General features: G+C 38.9%; 1 protein-coding gene across 5 annotated transcripts; it reads right to left on the reverse strand.

Annotated features, from left to right (window-relative positions):
* Positions 1–2,931: 2,931 nt before the first annotated feature.
* LOC109174076 (nodulin homeobox-like) lies at positions 2,932–6,984 on the reverse strand. Of its 5 annotated transcripts, none has more exons than XR_002052999.1 (8): positions 6,880–6,984; positions 6,696–6,792; positions 6,533–6,596; positions 6,303–6,366; positions 5,804–5,862; positions 4,926–5,146; positions 3,448–3,514; positions 2,932–3,359 (listed from the first exon to the last, which is right to left on the reverse strand). XR_002052999.1 is itself a non-coding variant. In XM_019323367.1 (8 exons), the coding sequence occupies exons 1-6, from the start codon at positions 6,889–6,891 to the stop codon at positions 4,933–4,935; spliced, it is 516 nt and encodes a 171-aa protein (XP_019178912.1). In that variant the 5' UTR covers positions 6,892–6,984; the 3' UTR covers positions 2,932–3,359; positions 3,448–3,454; positions 4,926–4,932. The 5 variants fall into 5 exon arrangements, 3 of the variants coding, with proteins under 3 accessions (XP_019178912.1, XP_019178911.1, XP_019178913.1); XR_002052998.1 differs by having other exon boundaries at positions 6,533–6,602; XM_019323367.1 differs by having other exon boundaries at positions 3,448–3,454; positions 6,533–6,602.
* Between the last annotated feature and the right edge of the window lie 14,054 nt (positions 6,985–21,038).

Here is a 21,038-nt window from a genome sequence, read left to right on the forward strand (position 1 = left end):
TACTAGTACTTAAGATATATACATACGTAACATATATATAAATAAATAATTATTAGCTATAATACACCGTTTAGAAATAAAAGAGTAGCAGTAACAAACTAGTTTAAATAGTTTTGGGTCACATAAAATAATATAATTACAGACCGTATAGTAAAAATGTTTTATTTAACATAATATCTATTTTATAAAATTTTATTTAGAATAATAATATTTATAACAAAATACTCAAATAACCGGGGTATCACAGAACCGGAGACGCTCGAAGAAGGCTGATTCACGGAGATATATTTTCATACTCAAGCAAGAATCAGCAGATGAATTATTTGATCAACTTGATATGTCAGAACATTTATGAATGACAAGAAATGTCTAGCTTGCCGCGCTGAACTTATTCAAATTTTGGAGGTTACAAAATTCAAGACACGGCAACGGCCAAAATATTCAAATCATCTGACAAAAGGCGAAAAGACTACTACCTAACTTTTCATATCAAGTTGACAACTTTATTTTGATCAACTACATACGAAGATGGACGATCGAGATCGAAAGTTGATCAACGGGCAAATAGCTTTCTTTGGCTATAAATTACCCAAGCAGACTTGAAGACAAGAAGGTTTAAGAATTCTACAACAAAGAATATCCAATCAATCATCAAGTGATATATTGAGCTATACACGATAGAATTCAAGTCTGAGTGAGAGAAATATTTTATTTCCTTGTAAACATCTCTACAGAGTGTAGAAAGAGTGCGGAGTAACTAGAGAGAGTGAAAAATCCTGGTTGAGTGTAGCTTTGTGCGTATCACTCGTTGTAAAGGGCAGAGTAACAAGGGGAGCTTGTGAAAACCCTATGAGAATGTAGCTTTGTGCGTAGTTCTCGTGGTGTAGGAGTACAGCTTGGGGCGAAATACTCGGGAAGGCGGAGTAACAAGAGGAGCTTGCGAAAAATCTTGGAGGAGTGTAGCTTTGTGCGAAGCGCTCGGAGAAGTGTCGGTGGACACTTATTCACTATTGTATCTTGGTGATCGGATAATAGCGAATTTCCTCCTTGGAGTGAAAGGAGAAAAGTGGAGTAGGAGAATTACACCATCTCCGAACCACTATAAATCTCTCCCTCACTTTACTTACTGCTCATCTATTTTGTGCATGCTTATTCTAACTGCGAACTAACCCGATTACGATTTATCGCATATCTTTATCTGTCTGGGTTTGATAGTTCCCACGTCTGCATGCGAGCCAAACTTTACGTATATCATCCTTGAACCATATCAAGTGTTTCTAACGTATTACATGTTTAGAATCTCTCTTTGTGCACCGCACTATTAAGCATAACTTGTTGATGCTTGTTACTTAGAATTGAAATTACCAAAGTGTTATCTGCACATACATATATATATATATATATATATATATATATATATATATATATATATATATATATATATATATATATGTATATGTATATGTATATATACATATCTATATATATATATATGTATATGTATATATATATATATATATATATATATATATATATATATATATATATATATACATATCTATATATATACATATATATATATATACATATCTATATATATACATATATATATATACATATACAGGGTGCAGATCCCATGAGACTCCCTTATTAAATGAGATGGTGAGATGAGATCCCATCCATTTATAAATTTGTAATGGATGGATGAGATTGAATGAGAAATATAATGTAAATAAGGGCATATTTTAAATAGGGGGGTTTAAAAGTAATTGTATTAATGTGTTAATTTTGGTTAGAATTAGATTGGAATCTTTACCATAATCAAAGATTACAAATATTATGGAAATAAGTTGTAGTCAATTCTAGAAAATGTTTGTAGGAGTTTAACCGTGAGCTTTTGATTTGTGATTGGGACTAATTTTCAGAGGTTGAAGATGGAGAGTAGCGCAGGTATCAGAGTTGCTGACTTAAGTATGTAATTAGCTTTGTACGTTGGTCTGTGCATCCAGGTCCTACGGCGTGTGCGTAGTTAAATTTTACACTGTTGTCATTGTTTTTTGTTGGTGGCGGTTTTTAAATTAATATGCAAGGGGAACACGAAACAATTAGGACGTTTTTGTGTGTGTTTTTTTAGTAAATAGAAGAATGTTTACGTAGGTAGGTAGTTGGGGGACGGGCGGTGGGTGCATTTTTTTAGTTGGCGTTAACATGACGTGCATTACGAGGGTTTTGATGCGATGTGACATTCATCGTGGAGCCGAAAATTATTATTACAATGGGTGTGCGTGAAAGGAATTTGTATGTTCATTTTGAATAAATTAGACGGTATCACTGTTTTTTTGTTAGTGCATGAAATGCGGTGTGTGCGTTTGTTTACGACGGAGTATGCGTCATGGGCCATAGTAGTTTTGTGTGTGCGTTTGTTCACGTTGGCCTGTGTGGTGTGACATTCATTGTGGAGCCGAAAATTATTATTATAATGGATGTGAGTGGAATGAAATTGTGTGCTCATTGGGTATGAATTAGACGGTATGGGTGGTATTTGGTTAGTGCATGAATTCTGGTGTGTGCGTTCGTTTACGACGGAGTGTGCACCATAGGCATTAGTAGTATAATGGGTGTGCCGGGAATGAAGTAGTTTGTCTTAAATTAGTTTTATAATGGGTGTGCGTGAAAGGAATTTGTATGTTCTTATTGAATGAATTAGACAGTATGATTGTTTTTGTGGTTAGTGCATGAAATGCGGTGTGTGCGTTTGTTTATGACGGAGTGTGCTTCATGGGCCATAGCAGTTTTGTGTGTGCGTTTGTTCACGTCGGCATGTGCGTGTGTGTAATGTGGAATATACAGATGTAATTCAATATAAGGTAAGGTGGATTCGATGAACGGAATACGAATTAGAAGGTGAATACTAAGTTTATAAAAATATAATAAAATAAAATATATATATTCAAGGAGTCAAAAAGAATTACAATTATGTAATCATCAATTTGTTACGCTCGTGACTAATTTAAGGACTTAAATATTGGCCTAGAACACACCTACTGCCCCTCATAAAAACACAACAATACGCACAAGCTATTAACCTTCGTGGATTTGAAGATTTAACAACTCTCCTAACCCCAACTCGACCACAGCTCTCTTCTGACAAACATTAAACAGCCTCATCGGTGCGACCAATTGCTTGGGAGAAGCACGAATCTTCAAAAGCGGAAATAGTTTCAAGTCATCCACGTCTAGCCCATCATCCTCCTCATCCGAATTTGTGTCTGGTTGCGGAACAGGGGGTGCTTCAACATCCTCGGACAGCATCAAATGTGCAGCCTCTACCGCATCTACCGTCTCTACAGCCGTGACACCTAGACATACCAAAATTAATGCACTATTAGCAACAAAAGATACCACAAAACAGTAAAAGAAAAAATCATCATACTCTTGAGCACTCACTTTTCCCCTGCACCGCACAGACCAGAATCGGGAAACCAGCAGCCCAATATTACGTACTAGCTTATTACTTAGAACGCAACAACCAATTAGCAATTACAGTATTACGCACAAACATCACACAAAGAATGCACACACTAATAGTACGCACTATCTTATTACTTATAACGCACCAACCAATTAACAATTACAGAATTACGCACAAACGTCACCCCAAGAACGTACACACTAATTGCCAGTACAATATGATCTACACTATTATAATAAATGAGAACATGGCAAAACAACCACAATTAAAATCTACCTTTCATACACCAAAAAAAAAAAAAAAAAAAAAAAAAAAAAAAAAAAAAACAACAAAATATATGATCTACACTATTATAATAAATGAGAACATGACAAGCCAACCATGATTAAAAGCTACCTTTCATACACACACAAAAAAAAAACAAAAAACAAAAAACAAAAAACAAAAAAAAAACAAAAAAAAAACCAAAAAAAAAGAAAAACAAAATAAAAAGCTCAAACAACAATAAAAAGCTCATGTAATACTATTTTTCTTTCCTACCACATCTGTATAGATATAAATGCACATGCCTACATACAACTACGCACAAACCAGTGTCAACACGTCCCTGATCAAAAAATTAGCATTCCAGAAACAAAAAAAATCTAAACATTTGATCCTTGAGATAAATTAAAATGAATCTGGAAATACGATTAAAAATCCATAACCAAACACTAAAACAGATACATTATAACACCATCGTCAAGCCAAAACCACTCGTTCAAGTACAATGCACAAACTAATGTTTGTCTACGCACACACCATCCTAATACTACATTTCAAACAGCAGCCCCCCAATTGTAATATCCTTCAAAGCATAGCAAAACTGCAAAACTACTATAGATGAACCCCTATTCATTTTGAATATACTAATTGTTCAAATTATATTTCCGTAACATTGCATTCGATTTTACACATTACTAGCTTTGTGTGTTTTGATACCCTAACATCACACCATCTCAATTGTATTACAGTACTTCTATAGTTCAAAGTATGCAGCAAATAATTTCTCATATTCCCAATTGAAACAGATTACCAATAGTTAATGAAAATATGGAATTGAAATTAATCAACAGATTCTAATCTTCTTTATGGAAAATTCTTTTATTAAGATATTAACCTCAAAACCTAAACGTGAAACAGAAAAAGGCTCAAATGGCCTAAGTCGCTGATAAGGCTAAGATCAACCATGACCGACTGACTCACCGACAACACGAGATCGTTACTTTCATAGAAAATCATGCTAATTTAACAGAAAAAATAATTAGTAATTCATCATCACAATCAAGAGATCCCCAGAACTAAAACTCCAACAAGAAAACGTAATTAAGCAAAATTGATTTCTAGAAAAAACAAATTAAAGAAAGTAAAACTAAGAGACCGAAGTATCCGAGCAAAACAAGAAGTAGCTTACATTGATGTCATTGCCGACAGAATTGATCTCCTTGTTCGCTCTCTGGCCAATCAAGTATGAACGAGAAGTTGAGAACGAGACTACGAACCTGAGGCGAGGCGTTGACTGGAAAGTGGTGAAGATGGAGGCGGCTCACGATCGGCGACTGAGGCGGGATGAGAGTGAAGACGGAGACCGCGAAGCTGGTGGCCGGTGGCAAGGAGAGGGGAGCAGCTGCGACTCTTGAGAAGAAGAAAAACTGAGAAAAAAAGGCAACTATCGGCTTTGAAGAAAAATATAGCACAAGGAAACAAATAAAATATCACGATTTTGATAAGGAAAGAAATAAATGTGTATGTAAAATTACTCAACTACCCTAAGTATATTACAGAACAGCCATTTACAAATAAAAAAATCTGAAATCTGAACCGTTAAAATAAAAAAATGAATGCTCAGGATTACATCTCATCATCTCACCTAACTAGGGGTCTCATTGGATCTAATATCTACATATACATATATATATATACATATATATATATATATATATATATATATATATATATATATATATATATATATATATATATATATATGGCTACAGATCCAGTGAGATCTCTATGATTTGTGAGATCATGAGACCGTATCACATCCATCAACCCAAACGCAATGGATGTTCTAGATTGAGAGATTAATGTCAATTAATTTAGGATATTATTTTATTAGAAGGATTTAAAGGTAATTGTATCAAAATGACTAAATATGGTGAGAATTAATAATGTAATCTTTAGCATAAAAAGTGGGATTATATACACCGTAATATGTACATGATAATGCTAACCAGTGCTTTTGAGAACAAAATCAGCGAAGTCAAGGTTTGTAAATTTATCAGTTCACACCTGGTCCCAACATTTTGGTCCATCATGCTCGTGAAATCATGCAGGAAATCACCCATTTTCTGTTTCACAATTTACCCAAATGTCAGGAGCAAATAAGTACTAACGAAAATAAACCAAACTCCAAAAATCTAATGAGCTAAAACGCTGCACTCTAAGATTTTGCACACGCCCATTTACATAAACTCAACTACCATCAAAACCACATTTTTTTTAATATAAATCTCATAATTTATTGGGGAAAATGAAAAAAACAACATATAGCATTCCGGTCATCATGTTGGGCTAATTGATAATTTATTCTAACATGCTAAACCCATCTTTTCCTTTATTGAATTCTTTCAATAGAACAATTCAACTATTCAAGCACATGTTCAGTTTGTAGACAAACAAGTTAACTATAACCATTACTAAGAAAATTGAAAAGACATTTCTGAGCAACAAATCAAATATGTAGAAATAAAAAGAATGGTATACATCATTATCGGAAGAAAGAAATTACTTGAACTCGGTTTTCTCCAATTTCAGCAGGAGCAATCAGAGACTCTAACTGAGTGAAGAACACCCTGCAATGAAAGATCAGATGGCATATAATTTTATTATAAAGAAATAAATATACCAGTAGGAAGTATAGCAAAACTCATGTAATGACCAGATCTACAACTAAGAGTCTCACAAAATACAAAGAAAAAGGATGCAATAACAGGCTTGCAAAATTGAGATCTAAATCACCTCAAAAGTTGTACATCCTCTTCATTTAGTAAACTAGGAATTAAAGATTTAGCATGACTCAGAACTGAACCTGGAAACACTAATCATTAGTAAAGCAAAAAAAAAAAAAAAAAATCCTAATAAGTAGATTAAAAAATCAGATCAATTAGTCAGAACAAGTTACCAAGGTTTCTACGAATAACAGCCACTTTTTCAGCATAACAAACAGATGAAACGTCAACCGCTGATTTGGTTGGTTCATTTTGCAAGAACTCATGAAACTTTATAAGGAAGAGATCCTTATCAGCATAAGATTATCTAGCCGAAAAATGCAAATCAAAACCATTAAAAAAGGAGGAAAAACTTACCTTGCAAACCATCGGAAGACGATAGCTTCCGCCTCTTTGACCACCGGAGCGAGGAGTATGCCACGGAACATTCGAATCGCCTGTACACACGATAGGGAGAGAGAGATCGGCTACTATGTCTTCTGTGGAGTGAAGGAGTAGAAAATTAAATTAAAGGAAGGTACCGTGAAGATACCGAGAATATCTCGGTATTCAATGGCAATTAATTAATGAATAAATGAAATTACTAAACAGCCCCCACCCCTTTTTTTTCCAGCGGAAATCACTTTAAAAAAACCCCAAATCTGACCCGTTAAAATAAAACAATGGACGATCAAGATTGAGCCTCACGACCTCACCTAATTAGGGTAACCTCACCGGATTCAAAATTCATATATATATATATATATATATATATATATATATATATATATATATATAGAGTTAATTCCAGCAAAGGTCCTCCGACTATTGCGATTTTCCAAATTTAGTCCTCGTCTTTTAATTTGGACGAATTAAACCCTTGACTATCAAAACTGTTCCTCCATTAGTCCTTCTGTGAAACTGACGTTATTTTGCTGTTTAAATCAGGGGTAAAACAGTCTTTTCATATGCTTTTTGTCTTCTTTCACTTCCTGGAGGAATATATATGCCGATAATGCATAGTCTTCAACCTAAAACTCCATAGTTTTTCTTCTTAGTTAGGTTTCTTCTCGTCATTTCTCCATTCTTCAACTTCAGAATTAGTCAGTCCAACAGTTTTCTTATAAACACTAAGTCTGACAAAAAATCTAAGCAAAAATACATACATACTAATAACATGCGAGCTTTCAAGTCTTCGCCTGGCCTCCACCATCTTTAATTTCAATCAAAATGATCTTTTCCACTCAGTTGTAGAGTTGTTCTAAACCATTTTCTGGTCGAGTCGTCATAGACTCTACTAGCTTTTTTACTAAATTGTAAACACCTGCAATTTTCTGCACTCAAGTCTATATTCTTGTTGGACCCTTGACCTTGCAAGAACCTATAATACGTAAAGCCGTGTTAGTCCTCTTCTTCCTCATTTTTGTCCTGTAATATGTTGAAACAATGGATCCGATGACTTCTTTTCTGCCCCCTTTAATGGCTGAACAAGAAATCAAGAACAAAAACTAGTTAAATAGATGAACACGCATCTAATATTTCACTCCCTATATTATACAGAAAAAGATTTCATCGCATAAAATAATCCGATTTCAACACTGTAATCTGTAAAAATGGAAGTGGTAAAGACGGATGATGACAGAGCGAGGGGGATTGTCCTCAAGTATGATCCCAAATGTGCACAAGGCGATAACTTTAGGCTCAAAATGATCTTCCGACGTTGCCGGAGTGAAATCGTGAATATCTCTGGGCTGTAGACTACATAATTCAGCAGTTCATGCAAAGCTGGAGCTGGGAAGCTGGGATTGTTCGGCGGCAGCTCTTGGACGAGTTCGAAACCATGCTCAATCATGTTCTCAGCACCAAACAAACCGTTTCAGCCAGTCCCACTACATATTCTTTTACCACACGTAGCTATTCTCTTGGTTTCTGCTTTGAAATTGATCCCACAAGCTTGGTCCTGGATGATCTCCGGTCCATTGCGCGGGGGCTAAGGTCGATTGGATGCCTCCGTGACTGCCAGGAAATCTACAGCGCCATTTGCGAGACGTTTTCCGATGCCACTTTAACACGATTAGGCATTGCGAAGTTGAGTGCGGTGATGTGCAGAGAATGGTATGGCAAGAAATGGAGGAAGAAGACACTAAGTATATGAAAAGACTGTTTTACCCCTGATTTAAACAACAAAATAACGTTAGTTTCACGGCAGGACTAAAGAAGGAATGTTTTTGATAGTCAAGGGTTTAATTCGTCCAAATTAAAAGACGATGACTAAATTTAGAAAATGACAATAGTCGGAGGACCTTTGCTGGAATTAACTCTATATATATATATATATATATATATATATATATATATATATATATATATATATATGTATATATATATATATGTATATATATATATATATATATACATATATATATATATACATATATACATATACATATATACATACATATATATATATATATATATATATATATATATATATATATATATATATATATATATATATATATATATATATATATATATATATGTATGTAAATATATATATATTTATGTTGGGTAATATGGTTGTAAAATCCCAAAATAATAATAATCCTACGGAAAGATTAATATTATATGGGAAAACAGAAACTAGGAAGGAAAAGGTTGAGTGTTTGGGGTAAAGGCTTTAGCACGAGTTCGAACACAAGGTTCTTTTCCTTAAAACCTTATTTGCTACCTCCCACAAGTGCTAGGAGCGTTGTAGCCTAGGTTTCCCAGGATAAAACGTGCTACGACTCTTTGTTTAAGCACCTAAACAAAGAGCCCGGCGAACAAAACAAAGCTGGAACACAGCTGGGGAAAGAAGAGAGTAGAAGCAGAAGTTTTGAAGCTGAAAACTATACTGGAATTCCTTCGTTTTTCTCACTGTGTGTGTAAAATGCTTCTGCCCAACCTCTTCTTTATATAGGGCTCGTTGGAAGGGATAGCATTCAACATGGCAGTAAATTGGGATTAAAACCAATTGTATAACACCTGTAACAGTCACCCACTAAGTAGGATTAAACTCAGAATTTAAAATTGGAATTAAAACAGTATTAATTCCGTAACAGATGAGTTTAATCTGTACAACAGGCTAAACTTTCGGGTTTCAGACCGTTGGGGTGCAGGTTCACACGAGAGCACACGGACCAGCAACACGAGAGTACATCTCTCGCGTGCACTGTGGTGCAACCCGAGAGTGCACTGCTCTCGTGGTCACAGATGCACGAGAGTTGTGCTCTCGGTGCACCACAACCTCTCGTGCTACACACGAGAGTAGGTGCTCTCGGTTCGGTTTTGACCGAACCAAGTGACTATATCAGATGGAAAATGATACCGAAGTTAGGCATAACTTATGCCCGCAAGGCCAGCCTATTTCCGGACGACATTCGTGCCCGTAGGTGCCGGCGCACACGAGTTCGGGCTTGATTTCAAGCCTTTTGATGTCCTCTAGTTGGATTTTGATTTGCACCCCCCCCCCCCCCCCCCCCCGCGCGAGAGAGCCTCTATGCTATACAATTCTACAAGCTTGAAAAGAGCTCATGTATATAAGGGGGCAAATCTTGTTTCCAAACCAATGTGGGACAAAGTCCTACATTTTCCCTTCATTTCCCAACTTAAATGGGTCTACTTTGAGAATCAATATCTCATTCACCCATTATCCGTTTTGAGCGTACAATATATCAATCTCTTCGTCTTACTACGAAGAATCCGAATCCACTTTGACCCGACCCAAATCGGAAGTGGACCCCACTGATAATTGTACCACAAAATAGCCATTTAATATGCCATTTTAAGCTAATTTTTCCAACAATCCCCCACATGAATGAAAATTGATTTTCGGGGGTAGTTTTAAAACGGAAACAACTGTGTTCAACGGTCGATCCCTGCATAGGATAGGTAGGGTCACACCCTTTGAACCTTCCCTCGTGAAGATACATTTACTCTACTGACTGTACGGTAGAACGCGATGTCTTTGAACCGACTGCCGTTTGTGTAGACGATGACATATCTCACACAAGAACCTTCCAACAATGCTTTGTTCTCATGATTGTGCCCATTTTGGTTGTGGGTCACCATTCTTGGTTCTGCAAGAGTTTGTGAAGAATTGTGCCCGTCAATTCTCCTTTGAAGCGACCCTCACTTCTCTCTCACATAGGTGATTCTTTCCCGAGTATCCCGCATACTCACATATGTCAATCGACATTCGAATCACTAAAGCATTTAACATGCTAACCTTGTGCGGGAGCCACTGTTTCTAACGAGGAGTGGTAGGGAATCCGAGACCCCCACAGTGACACGCTCCGTTCCATAATTTAGTTGTCCCATTGAACCTAGGTGCCAGCTAGGTTGGGTGTCCACTATAGAACTTTATACCAAGGGCTTTAGACCCATTCCTCGTCTCAACTTCTCCACAGCTACTCTACATAACCCTTTGGTTAGCGGATCCGCTATATTGTCTTCTGACTTTACGTAGTCAATCGAGACAACACCAGTTGTGAGAAGTTGTCTAATGGTATTATGTCTACGACGCACATGTCTAGACTTACCATTATACATATGATTCTGTACTCGTCCAATTGCAGCTTGACTATCGCAATGGACACACATTGGAGGTACAGGTCTTTCCCAATTAGGAATATCCTCTAAAAAATGGCGTAGCCATTCAGCCTCTTCACAACATTTGTCCAAGGCTATTAGCTCAGATTCCATCGTGGATCTAGCTATCACGGTCTGCTTAGAGGATTTCCATGCAACGGCTGCACCGGCTAGTGTAAACACATAGCCACTCGTGGACTTGGAGTCCTTAATGTCAGATATCCAGCTAGCGTCGCTATACCCTTCAAGTACAGCAGGATATCTCCCATAGTGCAGTCCAAGGTCTCGAGTATACCTTAAGTATCTCAGAACCTTCACTATTGCCGTCCAGTGCATGGCACCGGGGTTACTTGTATATCTACTGAGTTTACTAACCGCAAATGCAATATCCGGTCTAGTACAGCTCATAAGATACATCAAACTACCAATAACCCGAGTATATTCTACTTGAGAAATACATTCTCCGTGGTTTTTGGTTAGATGAACGCTTCGATCTAGAGGCGTCCTAGTCCCTTGATGATTATCCTTGATAAATTTCCCAAGGATTTTATCAATATAGTGAGATTGGCTCAACACAAGACCATCAGGTCTTCTAATGATTCTAATCCCGAGGATTAAATCAGCCAAACCCATATCTTTCATGTCAAATCTCGCATTTAACATGGTTTTGGTAGACTTGATCATCCGATCGTTACTACCAACGATGAGTATATCATCTACGTATAAACAGAGAATGACATAGCCGTCTATCGTTTCCTTAACGTAGACACATTTGTCACTTTCGTTTATTTTAAATCCATTAGTTAACATCGCATGGTCAAACTTCTCGTGCCATTGTTTAGGCGCTTGTTTTAAACCATATAGCGATTTAACCAACTTACACACTTTCCTTTCTTGGCCCGGAACCACGAATCCTTCGGGTTGTTCCATGTAGATTTCCTCATCTAGTTCGCCATTTAGGAAAGCGGTTTTAACGTCCATTTGATGAACTTCTAAATTCCGCAATGCGGCTATAGCAAGTATCATTCTAATGGAATTTATTCTCGTCACGGGAGAATACGTGTCGAAGTAATCAAGGCCCTCGCGTTGCCTGTAACCCTTGATTACAAGCCTAGCCTTATACTTCTCGATGGAACCATCGGGTTTCATCTTCCTTTTAAAGACCCACTTGGATCCTAAGGGTTTACTACCCGGAGGAAGATCAACAAGTTCCCAAGTGTGATTCTGTAAAATAGAATCCACTTCACTTTTAATAGCCTCTTTCCACATTGGTCCTTCTGTAGAAGTCACGGCTTCTCCGTACGTTCGGGGCTCGTTTTCTATCAAACAAGATAGAAAATCGGGTTCATTTTCTAATAAACAAGTTAGAGTACTCGAATCGTACTCCAACAAGTAAGTTAGAAAATCAGGATCAAATGATTTTCCAACTCTCGCCCGCTTACTGCGTCTTGGCTCGAGCTCGGGTTCTCTCTCGGATTCCCCACTATCATTATCCATAGCTTCGTCAAACGTTCGTTTTGACGAACTCGGTCCCTCATTGGACCTACAAGGAAATACATTTTCAAAGAAAGATGCATTCCTTGATTCTATTATCGTGTTCTCGTGTACGTCCGGATTATGGGACTCGTGTACTAAGAACCGATAAGCACTACTATTATGTGCATAGCCAATAAAGATACAGTCCATTGTCTTAGGACCTATCTTTACTTTCTTAGGTGTTGGCACCAAAACTTTGGCAAGACACCCCCACACTTTCAGGTACTGGTAGGAAGGTTTCCTACCGTTCCACAGCTCATAAGGAGTCTTATCAAACTTCTTGTGGGGTACCTTATTTAAAAGGTAATTACTTGTCAAAATAGCCTCACCCCACGCGTCTTGAGGTAGGCCCGAACTTATAAGCATCGCATTCATCATATCTTTCAATGTACGATTCTTTCGTTCGGCAACACCGTTCGATTGAGGTGAGTAAGGTGCAGTACGCTCGTGTATTATACCTACACTCGCACAGAAGTCACCAATAGGTGCTTCGTACTCACCACCTCTATCGCTTCTAACTTTCTTAATCTTTTGATTAAGTTGGTTTTCAACTTCATTCTTATAAAGAATGAATTTTTCCAAGGCTTCGTCTTTGCTTTTAAGCAAATACACATAGCAATAACGTGTGCTATCGTCGATAAAGGTGATAAAATATTTATTACCACCTCTCGTTTGTATCGATCTAAAATCGCACAAATCACTATGGATTAATTCTAGTGGTTCAGTTTCCCTTTCAACCGATTTGAAAGGTACTTTCGTTAATTTTGCCTCAACACAAATTTCACACTTGTTATTTGTGTTAATATGAAAGTTAGGAATTAGGTTCATGTTAATTAATCTACGCATAGAATTATAATTAACATGACCTAGTCTACCATGCCACAAATTGGAAGACTCAAGCAAGTAAACGGAAGTAACTTTGCTTTTATTCATAATAGGCATTACATTGAGCTTAAAGAGCCCATTGGTTACATAACCTTTGCCTACAAACATTCCTAACTTAGACAAAACAACCTTGTCTGACTCGAACACCATGCGAAAGCCATGCTTGTTCAACAGTGAGCCAGACACCAGATTCTTCCTCAGCTCTGGAACATACAGCACGTTGTTCAACGTCAGTTCCTTCCCGGAAGTCATCTTCAGAACCACCTTGCCCATGCCTTCCACAGCAGACTGAGCAGAGTTTCCCATCCAAACCTTCTCGCCCTCAACGGTCTCAAAGGTGTTGAACATCTCTCGGTTGCAACACAAATGCCTTGTTGCACCAGTGTCGATGAACCACTCTCGTGGGTTAGAGTCCACGAGGTTCACCTCGGTCACCATAGCCGAAAGGCTAATCTCGACCTCCTTCTGATTGCTTTCCTCAACCATGTTGGCTTCAGAACTCTTGTTCTTCTTCTTAGGAACTTTGCATTCAGAGGACTTGTGGCCAGTCTTACCACAATTGAAGCATTTTCCATGAAATTTCTTCTTGGTAATGCCTCCTTTCGGACCTAGCTTCTGCTTGTCCTTCTTGTTCTTCTTGGAGCCTTTGGCATGCTCCACAACATTGGCCTTAGCGCCAACAGTGACAGTATTTCTGCCATCATTCGTCCTGTTCCCCTCCTCAATTCGGAGTCGCTGGATTAGGTCCTCCAGGTTCATTTCCTTTCGCTTATGCTTAAGGTAATTCTTGAAGTCTTTCCACCCTGGAGGCAGCAAGTGGATAACGGATCCCACTAGGAAGGCTTCACTCAACGTCATGCCTTCGTCACGGATTTCATCAAAGATTAGTTGTAAATCCTCAACCTGACTTAGCACGGTCTTGGAATCAACCATTTTGAAGTCAAGGAATCGGCCAACCACAAATTTCTTTGCGCCGGCATCCTCACTTCGGTATTTATGATCCAAGGCTTCCCACAATGCTTTTGCTGTCCCAATCTTGCGATATACATCGTATAACGCATCACACAATCCATTTAGGATGTAGTTTCGGCATAGGAAGTCCGAATCCTTCCAATAGCCAACTGCCATCACGGATTGGGCATCTTGTTCCCTTAGTTCGGGAACCTTCTCGGTCAAGAATCTCGCCAAGCCGAGAGTTTCCAGGTAGAACAGCATCTTTTGCTGCCACCTCTTGAAGTTCGATCCAATACCGGTGAACTTCTCCGGTCTTTCGGCCGAACCACTCGGTACCGTAGGTACCCGAGTCATGGGAATATATCCCTCAGTGCTCCCACCATCTTGTGAACCAATGTTCACTGGTGTAGCTTGGGAATTAGCAACATTATTGCCATTCCTACCACTGTTGTTCTCAACAACATTCTCCTCCCCGAGAGTTGGCAAAACTGGATTCTCCATTTCTTCTAGGAAATTAGAGATAAACAACCAACGGGAAACGGAAATAAGGTTTTAAGATTGTTGGGTAATATGGTTGTAAAATCCCAAAATAATAATAATCCTACGGAAAGATTAATATTATATGGGAAAACAGAAACTAGGAAGGAAAAGGTTGAGTGTTTGGGGTAAAGGCTTTAGCACGAGTTCGAACACAAGGTTCTTTTCCTTAAAACCTTATTTGCTACCTCCCACAAGTGCTAGGAGCGTTGTAGCCTAGGTTTCCCAGGATAAAACGTGCTACGACTCTTTGTTTAAGCACCTAAACAAAGAGCCCGGCGAACAAAACAAAGCTGGAACACAGCTGGGGAAAGAAGAGAGAAGAAGCAGAAGTTTTGAAGCTGAAAACTATACTGGAATTCCTTCGTTTTTCTCACTGTGTGTGTAAAATGCTTCTGCCCAACCTCTTCTTTATATAGGGCTCGTTGGAAGGGATAGCATTCAACATGGCAGTAAATTGGGATTAAAACCAATTGTATAACACCTGTAACGGTCACCCACTAAGTAGGATTAAACTCAGAATTTAAAATTGGAATTAAAACAATATTAATTCCGTAACAGATGAGTTTAATCTGTACAACAGGCTGAAATTTCGGGTTTCAGACCGTTGGGGTGCAGGTTCACACGAGAGCACACGGACCAGCAACACGAGAGTACATCTCTCGCATGCACTGTGGTGCAACCCGAGAGTGCACTGCTCTCGTGGTCACAGATGCACGAGAGTTGTGCTCTCGGTGCACCACAACCTCTCGTGCTGCACACGAGAGTAGGTGCTCTCGGTTCGGTTTTGACCGAACCAAGTGACTATATCAGATGGAAAATGATACCGAAGTTAGGCATAACTTAGCCCGCAAGGCCAGCCCATTTCCGGACGACATTCGTGCCCGCAGGTGCCGGCGCACGCGAGTTCGGGCTTGATTTCAAGCCTTTTGATGTCCTCTAGTTGGATTTTGATTTGCACCCCCCCCCCCCCCCCCCCCCCCCCCGCGCGAGAGAGCCTCTATGCTATACAATTCTACAAGCTTGAAAAGAGATCATGTATATAAGGGGGGCAAATCTTGTTTCCAAACCAATGTGGGACAAAGTCCTACATTTTCCCTTCATTTCCCAACTTAAATGGGTCTACTTTGAGAATCAATATCTCATTCACCCATTATCCGTTTTGAGCGTACAATATATCAATCTCTTCGTCTTACTACGAAGAATCCGAATCCACTTTGACCCGACCCAAATCGGAAGTGGACCCCACTGATAATTGTACCACAAAATAGCCACTTAATATGCCATTTTAAGCTAATTTTTCCAACAATATATACATATATATATATATATATATATATATATATATATATATATATATGTATGTATATATGTATATATGTATGTATGTATATATGTATATATGTATGTATGTATATATGTATATATGTATGTATGTATATATGTATATATGTATGTATATATATATGTATGTATACATATATACATACATATACATATATATATATATATATATATATATATATATATACATATCTATATATATATATATATATATATATATATAGATATGTATATATATATATATATATATATATATATATATATATATATATATATATATAGATATGTACATATATATATATATATATATATATATATATATATATATATGTACATATATGTACATATATATATATATATATATATATATATATATATATATATATATATATGTACATATATATATATATATATATATATATATATATATATATATATATATATATATGTACATATATATATATATATATATATATATATATATATATATATATATATATATATATATATATAGAATAAAGTTCTGGTGCACTCCACTCTTAAAGTGTGAACCTGTGCACTTCTTATAGCCGTTCATCTTAGAAGATCAACGGCTGGGGGTGAGGGTACGTGGGGCTAGTGTGCACCGCAGTGTTGGGTAGTGCATCTTCACTGTGCACAATTGTAGGCCCCTTTTAGAACATGTCTAATTCTAATTCAGTAGTGGAGGTACAAGGGCTTCAGAATTCAAATTGGGAGTTAATTCCTCTACGGCTTTCCAGTGGTGTGGTTTTCTGTTCATCTCGCTGTTGCAGGTTGGGTGTCGGAAACTCATGGCGCGGTCAAGTGGATATCGTCGGTCGAAGGGGGTAGGCCTGGGCGTCCGTTCACGCCGGGAACGCCGCCGGCAGCTGGTTTGCACAGGGTTGCAGTGGGTTCCTGGACATTCAAGCGGCCGTCCTTCGTGAGTGACGGCTCGTGGGGATTGCGACCGTCCGGCTTCTACACCCCGCCACGGGTTCTTGAGGATGTGGGCCTTGAAGGGTCTCCGCATGCTGGCCCTGGACACGCGGACAGCCGGTTTTCGCAGATCAGCACGGGTTCTTGAGGATGTGGGCCTTGAGGATGCCCAAGGATGCAGATGGCGTGGAGAGACACCACATCTACCCTTAACTCTGCGGTGTTTACAATGTGGCACATGGAGGTGTACACCGGGTAAAGTTGCGCAAACTGGGACTGTGGGTTGCAACGGGGAAAAGCCACCAACTTCTAGACCTACGAAAGAGGTTCATGCACAACATACTTTTGTGCAAGGACAATGAACACATGGAGAATGAGCCTCTCGTGTCGGTCAATATGATACCAAGAGGGTGGCACATCTCCACCTGTGATTACGTAGAACAACTATCGCAACAGTAGTTAATACAGTTTTAAAATGCAAAACTGCTGCATTTTGGTTCCCCCACCTACGGTTTAGACATTAGTTTGTACATGGTTCTGTTGCAAAAAGCAAGCAGGTCGGTTTGGACACCTATGCTTTAGTCATGTGTGGGTGTTATTTAGCTAACTTTTAGCGGGTAATAAGGATGTGCTTAGTCTGCTTTTTGGTTCATATTTTTCCTGCATATACATTTGGTGTGTGCACTAATTAGGTGTTCATTTATCGTGTGCAGTAATTAGCAGCAAAATCCCTACGTTAATCTCATTTGCGTTAAATTTTCATTAGCAATTTCTCAGTGTCAATTTTGTTTACTTGGTGGTACGTGAATGATGAGTTAAAATGAACAATTACAGTGCCTAATCATATGTTAATTATGAGACTATTGAAAGAGAAGTAGTCATGTTAATTATGAGACTATTGAAAGAGAATGGCTTACTACGAGAGAATAAATATGCAGTAACAAAACAGCAATAGCCAAAAACCTGGCAGAAAGGTGCAACGAAGCCAAATCCAAACACAGCCTTTAGCCCATATGCAGTGCCCAAAACCTATCACATTGCAAATTTTATGCACAGGAATAGCCAAAAGTAGCTAAAGAGGGAAAAAAATAACATAAATCAACATAGAAAATATAGTAAAAACATATTTCAGTTCTTGCATTAGTAAAAACAGTAATGCTGCACTCATTCATTAAGAAAAGGAGTGCCAAACGAAAACAACATAAATGAACAGTGAAAATATAGTAAAAACAGATTTCAATTATTGCATTAGTAAAACAGAAATGCTGCATTCATTCATTGACAAAAGGAGTGCAAAAACGAATCAAAATTAATCTAAACCAAGTAAACTAGAATGGAACAAGCGCTTGTTTCTTCGTCCCGGGACCATGGGTTATGTAACACCCCGTGTTACGGACCCTAAAACCAACTGATTAATTAATTAATTAATTAATAACCCAGGAGAAAGAATAAATTATAATGGTTAATTAGGGAAAAGACCACCATAGCCCATGGGCCCAATTATATAAACCCAACCCCTAAACCCAATAGGAATAAACTCTAAATAAACCCTTGGATCTATAAATAGGGAACTTAGGGAGCACCTAAAACCCCCTCCCACACGCATAAACGCCCATCACCCCAGGAGAGCTCCAAGAATCCCCTTAGAAGAAATCAAGAAAGCAAGAAAGCTTAAAGAAAGATCCTTCATAGCCAAGGAATTAATTAAGGCTAAGAGGTAACCCATGTCTCAACAAAACCTATTTTCATAGCTATGATTTCCCCTTAGGGTTTCCCCCTATATTGTTGTAAATGGCGATTGATGATGATTATTATTGATGTCGATAATATGATTCCATGAGGAATCTTGATAATCTTGATATTGGGAGTTTCTTGATAATTATGATGTTCTTGATGATTAATTGGGGTTTTGATGATTATGTGTTGTTCTTGATGATTATGATGTTCTTGGTGATTAATTGGCATCCTTGATGTTTATGTGTTATTCTTACCGAATCTTGCAATTAGAAGATGAATCGTATTCTTGTTGATATAAAAGTAATTAGAACCCTAGGTCGTATCGTATGATCTTATTCTTGGATTATCGGGTGGGGAAATCGCCTGTTTGGGCATTGATTATATTTAGAAAAGCATGATAGGTTATGTGTCGTTCGTTTCTCGTAATTGATCCGTTAATTGTCTACGTGTTGTCGTTAATTGCGTTGTAAAGTGTCTAAGCATGGTTTCGGGTTCCGCAATGGTTCCCGGGGCGTAAAGTGTGTGAAGAGAGTCAGTGGGGGGTAGGTGGGGGGTAGGGGACCCGCCACCTACCCATAGCCGTAAACCACCGCCTGGCAGCGGGTGGCCGGCAGGCGGGCAGCTGCCCGCCGGCGACCCGCTGCCCGGAACAGTAGAAACTGGCGGGTGGCCGGCGGGTGGCCCACCACCCACCGGCTACCCGCTGGAATTTGTCCCCCCTCGGGACCCCGGCTTCCCCGTTTGATGGTTCCCCGATCCCCGTGGTGTCCCAACGGACCCTGTTTGTCGTGCCTATGTCTAGTTTGATATTTCGGGTACCGTTCGTAGGTTTATGAGTCTATTATATTGCATGCTAGCTGAATTGGTATCCCGTCGACCTAGGTGGAAGAAGTATGAACCCCTTAGGACTATTCTTAGTATGTGGTGGATCACGCATAGGTTTGTTATACGGTTTATCCCCCTTCCCAATGTGTAATGTGGGCTGCATGTGCTTGCTATGTGTTATGTGTGCGTGTTGCCCCAATTCGGTTGCGATCGGATTGGTTATCCTGAGCTGCGGTTCAGAAGCCGGCTACAGTCAGATGGGAATTCCTGGCTATAGTCGGATGACGGTATCCTGGGCTGCGGTCCAGAAGCTGGTTGTAGTCAGATGGGAATTCCTGGCTGCAATCAGATGACATTTTCCTGAGCTGCGGTTCAGAAGCTGGCTGTAGTCAGAAGGGAATTCCTGGCTACAGTCAGGTAACACACTCTCTTGGGCTGCGGTCCACTGTTTGGTTGCGATCAAACACTATGATGAGCTGCGGTTCATCGGTCGGTTGCGATCGACCCCTCCGTGTTGCGATACGGGGCAGGGTGCTGCGGGGCCGTATCAGAGCTATATGCGCTGACCCTCATGTATGGGCATGCGATTGGTCCTGTGGCGCCAACAAAGTGTGCTATGTGTTGAGATATGGATGAGCTGTGATTATGAGTGTCTTGGAGGAATGTGATTGTGGGATTTATGTTGGGGATTGATTATGATGGGTGGTGATCATTGTTTATGCCTTGCCTTATCTGCCTTATCTATTGCGAACTGCATATGACTGTTATAACTGTTGCGTGTGTCTGGCCTTATCTGTCGAGTCATTCCCGGTTTTAAAAGCTAGAGTTCGTAGGATATATCTTCATGCTCAAAATGGTTTTCGTATATCTATATATATCCCTATATGTATTGTATTTCAACGCGTTGGTGTGGGTTACCAGCATCTTTCGCTGAACAGATATATTTGGCTTTCAGGCACAGAGGATTAGAGCACTGGAGCGCGCTAGAACTGGAGCGTAGAAGTAGTATAGTTTCCCTTTCGGCCTGCGTGCCATGTTATGCATTTATATTTCAAGAGGATAGTAGTTAGACAGCCTGTGCACCTGGGTTCTCTAGCCCAGGTGTGGCATAGCACCCCGTACACTTATGTTACGCTTTGGGATTTAAT

Source organism: Ipomoea nil, unplaced genomic scaffold (assembly GCF_001879475.1).
Source record: "Ipomoea nil cultivar Tokyo-kokei standard unplaced genomic scaffold, Asagao_1.1 scaffold0519, whole genome shotgun sequence".
Lineage (NCBI taxonomy): Eukaryota > Viridiplantae > Streptophyta > Magnoliopsida > Solanales > Convolvulaceae > Ipomoea > Ipomoea nil.